Consider the following 6,000-nt stretch of genomic DNA (forward strand, 5'->3'; position numbering starts at 1 on the left):
AAGTGTACAAATTCATTACCTACGTAGTGATTTTGTTTATTTTTAACTACGACATGTAGCAATCAAAATTTCTAAACTTAACCTTCTCAGAAAGGTTAACCTAAACTATAACAACACTAATATAGAGATTTATTTGAAGAATGATACGGCCAACAAAACAACAGGGAAACAAGAGACAGTAATTGTTACCTTAAGAGGTAAACCAAAAAATGTCATTGGTACATAAGACTGAATCTTTATAGTGTGATTTATGCAAACATGTGGATAAAAAATTCAGTATAAGAATGAAGTATTTTTGAAAAACTTGCACAAACAACTGAAATAGCTGAAACCACAGAGCTGGGGATGTTATCTTCAACAGCCACCACATATAAAGTTACCCAGGATATGGCAGACAACTTTAACAGTCCTTGCATTAATCCACACCTGAACGAATGATAACATGAAAAGACTTTAAACTTGTTGCCTCTCTACTCTTCCTTTTGTGTGTAAAATATAGATTTCTAGTTGAATATAAAATATTCTCTGGAAATATTTTAAACCACCATACAGAGGTCAAATCCTTATCATATACAGTTCTGGCTTCTGAGACGAAATTCTATAGTTACAGCTTATAATCTGGATCCAATTGTTTGGTGGTCACAAATATCCACATTGTTTGTTAACCTTTTCTGCCATACTCATAGTTTGTATTATCAGTACAATACAATCAAGATAAATTTAACCATCTTAAAATGTGAATTTAGACATTCTGGATTTCTGGTAGATTAAACAGTCTTATCCCTTGATGGTTGTCTTTAGAATTAAATGGGTAAAAGAAATTCAATGACATAAATGCACTTTTAATGTTAACTGATCGATGATATGTGGCACAATGAAAACAGGTAGAATTAGATTTGAATGTAAATCATGTTGGGAACCATCCAGGAATAATGAAGAAATAGCCATAGTGGAAGCAGCAGGGAAATATTTTTCATTTTCAAACTGCTGATATGATGTAAGTGCTTGGTAATACTGAATATATTACAGTGTGAGTTTTATTTGTTACTTGGTGAGCATGAATACCATATGGTGACATGTATATATATTTGTTTACAAGAACACCTGGCGTTGTATGTTGTGCCTTTGTGGGCACTTGGGAGCAGATACACTCCTTTCATCCAGTGTATCTTCACAGCTCTGTCATCTGTATTTTTACTGATAAGGCAGACAAACCTTTCTACGCCTGGGTTCACTTGTGATATGAGCCCTGACCTGGATGTGTGTGGAATAATATTGTATACCCTGATAAGTGAGGATGCATTGCATGAACTGGATTTAGGATTCACTTTTAATAACTTCAGCACCTAGCCACGATAACCCGACCTCTGATCTTACCCTATGCAGTGGACCTCGTCAGACTTGATTGGTAAAGTTGCTCTCCCCTCAAACCACCAAACCTGAACTTTACTGTTGTTTGTTTGACTTTTAATTTCCCTCTACTTCTAGGATGACTTGAGTCAGTGAGTATTATTAGTACGCGTGTCTGATTCTAGCTTTTAGTCTACAAACATTTGAACTTTTATGGTTGTACTCTATGTAAAAGTAAAACAGGATTTAAAAAAAATAAATTACTGTTAAAATAATTTGGCCTTTCTGCGTCTCAGTTTTTTCTCCTAGGGTAGTTGGTATTGCAGTGGCACGTTACGACTTCAGCTCTAGAGATACCCGAGAGCTGTCTCTACAGCAGGGAGACATTATTAGGATCTACACCAAGATGTCCAATGGTTGGTGGAGGGGAGAGGTCGACGGCCAGGTTAGAATTTTTGTTGCTTTCAAATCAAAGTTTTGGTTTTGTGGCTCTTTTTTCTTTTGCTTTTTTTTTTATTTATCAGAGCTGATAGGAATTTAATATTTTCTTTTCATTTCATTTTTTTTTAGCCATTCTAATAAATCTTATGAGTGAAAGGTATTATGTAAAAGTTAGGGTGAAGTGTCTAGTTTTTACAGGAATGAGCAGATTCTTGAATGAGATAGAGTAAAAAAACCTTATCTTCAGTATGCTACCTGCACCATTAGACTAGAGAAATGTATATTTTCGCTAAATCTTATGTATGCATCTTATTTATAAAAATAAAATATATGTCCAAAACAAAAAAACTGTAACACAGCTATCATAAATTAAAGTAAAAAATAACGGTATTGTAATGATCTCGGAATGTTGGACCCAGAATTCGGCGAGACAGGCAGTCGAAAAGTTCAAAGCATTTATTTAAAACAAACAGGAGAGCGGGGCGGCTCATCAGCTGTGGGGCGGATCTCTGCAGAGATATGAGATACAGTTCAGTGACTGGATTGTTGGGCTCTATCACGACTTTGAGCAAAGTCACTGACCTGATTCAAAGTTTAGTCCGTTCTAGAGGAAAATAGTTGAATCTAAATGGGAGGTTAATCCCCAGTTTGTGGTGGGCACCGCCCCCAGAGTTTCTAGAGAGAGAGCGGAGCAGGCGCTAGCCGACGCCGAGCAGCAACAGTGTACTTGAGGGAGAAATCCAAAGCCGGAGTCAGAAGACAGGTCCAGGTTCAGAAGCCAGTAGAATCCAGGAATCAGTCCACAACAGATCAGACAAACAGAGCAGGCAGGGGCAAGGCAAAACCCTGGATCCACAGGGCAGAAACAGGTCACAATCCGGAAAACAGAACAGACTTCAGAAAGCTAGAGTTAGTCTCACCAAAACGCTCGAATAACCTGGTGCTGTTGGAAGGCAAGCACACAACATAAATAGGAAAGGATCCAGGTGGAAATGACCAGTGTTAATTAGCTGCAGAACCAATTAGACAGGGGAGCAAGGAGCAAAAAAACAAAAACAAACCATCAGCGGCAAGATCATGACAGAACCCCCCCTTCAATGGTGGATTCCAGAAGCCCCAACGGGCTGATCAGGGTGATCCCCATAGAAGACCCTAATAAGGTCCTTATGCCGTAATCCAGGAGCTCTCCTTGGGTCCTTAACCTTCCCAGTCTACCAAATACTGGAGCCCCCTGCTTGTCCTCCTAGACCCTCTCTGAATCGGGTGGGTGGAGGTGAACAGAAGGGAAAAAGGACTCCCCTATCCCCATAAAAAAAAATCCACCAGACCCCACTCAGGAGAAAGGGGAGAAAAGTCATCCGGATCAGGCTCCGGGGGTGCTGGGGCTGTGGTTACTGGAGGATCTGGGGTTCTGGAAGTAACCACATTAGTCTTTGGTAACAGAAGAGCTGAGGAGGCAGAGAGTCTGGTACGTCCCAGCCTACGGTAGTTATACGCCTTGCAGGACAAGACCTCAGTAAATGTCCATTACCGACGTTAATCAGCTGCAGAACCAATTAGACAGGGGAGCAAGGAGCAAAGGTAAAAAACCAAACCATCAGCGCTCATGAGATCATGACAGGTATACTCTCTGGTTAGACTGAAAATATACATTTCAATATACATTTCTCCATAAGGACAAAAAAAACCAATGGCCTAGTTAGCTACTATGACTTAAAAGTTTTCATGCTATTAGCTCAGTCTGGTTGCATATAAATGCTTCCTGATTAAATTTTAGTGACCTTTAGTCTTATCACATTTTACTTCTGTTTCATACTTTGCTTTTGGCCTATTCTTTATTAAATGTAAGCAATTTTAGTATTTACCATATTAGGACAACATGACCAGAGGTATAGTGTTTTGCATGTGTGCCATGAGCAAACAAGAGTATTTTTTAATAGAAGGTGTTGAAATAAAGAGGAAAGGTCCAGATCAAGTGCGAAAAAGCATAAAAAATATAGGATGCTTAGGGAAATAAGACAGGAGTATAGCTCTGAATACAGTATAAATAATGGTGTTAAACAATGTGGAACCTAAAGCTGCATTTATACGGAAACAGCATTGAGCGTTAAAAAGGTGTCTAATGCCGCATCAAGACAGACATGCGTCGAGGGCATCAAAAACGTTCTGGAAACGCATTGAGCAAAGTGTGAACAAAAACACATCTGACATGCGTTGCTGGTTTTTTGTGTACAGTGGAAGATGCAGTGGAGAGAGTGACTTTGCTTAATTTGCTGTGATGAATAGGAAAAAAAAGTAATATTTTTTTTAAATGAAAAAAATACACTTCAAAACATCATCTTTGCAGTCAGTTTTTGAGGACTATACCTACTGTTAGTATTCTGTAGACGGTCCCAGCAGTTGAGACCTACATACCGGTTTCAGTTCATACAACAACATATACAGAGTCCAACAAGAGCAGTGGATGCTCAGTGATTCGGTTCACATCACACAATAAAGTTCAACATGATTCTTCTGGAATATATACATATCAAACCACCCCCGCACCCTTCACCGCCCTGGTCTAACTCTTACTCAGTTCAACTCCCTCGCTCCTTCTGGTCTCCTGCCAGTATCCAGATCCGGCAGGGAGTCATCTTCATTCATAAATCTGCCTATACTATCATCATCATCAGCGGTGCTCAGCTCTATGTCTTCTGCCGGTGTATGAGCACAAAAATACATTTATATTAATTCATGTCAATACACTCTCTTATTGCCTCCTTGTGAGTCTCCCCAAGTCTAAATAATAGTTAGAGAAATTGAATTTATCAGTGATGTTACAGAGACATCAACCGTCCTGTTTATTTTGTTGCTGTGTGACATGATTGCTTGTTAATTTGCATGTAGCTGGATGAATGTGAACTGATTGCTCAGGACAAATTTTAATAACTGGTGTGGATTATCATTGTGAGTCTGTCAACTTACATCACGACTGGTCGGAAAACTCTGATTTATTAATTTCTTCTGTTATATATTGATTTATGCTAATTACTTAATGAAAAGTTTGTTTTTACTCCTAAGATGGCCTAAGATGCATTGATAAAATTATTGATTTAGTTTTTCCAAATGGCAATCTGAGGTTTAGTCCATAAAAAGATTAATTTTTTTAAGTGTTTAAAATGTTTTCTTTGTTTTGGATAAATAACTGTAAGTTTTTTTTTTACACAAAAACTAAAACTTTTCTGGGATTTTGTATATTCCTAGCTGCTACTTAGGAGTTTTCTGTTCTGCTTTTTTTTTAGGTGGGTTGGTTTCCCTCAACTTATGTGGATGAAGAAGACTAGCTGCACACAACAAGAAGGAAACCGGTGACATGCAATCACTGCCACCCTTTGTACCTATACTTAGATCTTTCTGATAAAACAGGAACATGAGATGAAGTGGCTCTACCCTTTAAAATCATCCACTGGTTGCTGACAGACTCTCACAAGAAGAGGAGCAGGGGGTTTAAAAAAAAAAACGGGGTTCCAAAGGTGTCATGCAGTGTTGTGGTTCTGTCTGTCATCTCGGTTCCCTCTCACCTTCTCTTATAATTGATGATTGCTTTGGCTGGGGTAACACATGCCCTGTTGTCATCATGTTTCAACATCTGGACAGCTCAGTCATCTAGTCAAAGCGTAGATCCTGCTGACAGTGCACTGCCCAGGTACTTCCATCGAGGGAATATTAGGTGCTCCAACTCAGATTTTGCTATCCTTGACTCTTTGAGTGATGCTTTTTTTAAATAATGTAAAAAGGTTTCAGCATTACTACTTGATGGACTAAGTGTGACTTAGAGGGGAAGAACGCCTGTTTGGAAAAAGAAGCTCATAAAAAAAGGTGAAAACCCACCCCATGTGAGGCTATGGGTATATATTTCAGTTTTATTGTAATTTCATTTCCCTTTGGGATTAATAAAGTATTTTTTAATTTTAATTGTTTTTTTTCCCTTCATTTTTTCTATTTAATTGCCCTTATAAAACATAGACCTAAATAACATATTTTCAAGCATGTGTAACTGTGTTTTATTTTTCAATCAAACTTTCACATTCCTCTAATGTGCATGGTTTCTGTTTTGATAACATAATTTATAATATTTTTAATAATGGGTTTTAAATCTTCCCCAAGGACATGTTTAAGGATTAGAGGACAATGACACACCTTTCTCTCACAATTTGCTTAATCTCT

At 38.2% G+C, this 6,000-nt stretch overlaps 1 protein-coding gene across 3 annotated transcripts in view; it reads left to right on the top strand.

Moving 5' to 3' along the window:
- The window catches only part of LOC119787163 (guanine nucleotide exchange factor VAV3-like), a 66,545-nt gene extending 61,252 nt beyond the window's left edge, over positions 1 to 5,293 (top strand). For 2 of the 3 annotated variants that reach the window (XM_038290809.1, XM_038290810.1), the window contains 2 exons: positions 1,647 to 1,795; positions 5,076 to 5,293. In XM_038290809.1, coding sequence (XP_038146737.1) covers positions 1,647 to 1,795; positions 5,076 to 5,117 — 191 coding nt within the window. In that variant the 3' untranslated portion in view covers positions 5,118 to 5,293. The remainder of the gene's footprint in view (positions 1 to 1,646; positions 1,796 to 5,075) is intronic. The other variant, XM_038290811.1, reaches the window with a different exon arrangement.
- The last annotated feature ends 707 nt before the right edge of the window (positions 5,294 to 6,000 follow it).

Source organism: Cyprinodon tularosa, unplaced genomic scaffold, assembly GCF_016077235.1.
Source record: "Cyprinodon tularosa strain WSP-4 unplaced genomic scaffold, ASM1607723v1 ctg29, whole genome shotgun sequence".
Classification (NCBI taxonomy): Eukaryota; Metazoa; Chordata; class Actinopteri; order Cyprinodontiformes; family Cyprinodontidae; genus Cyprinodon; species Cyprinodon tularosa.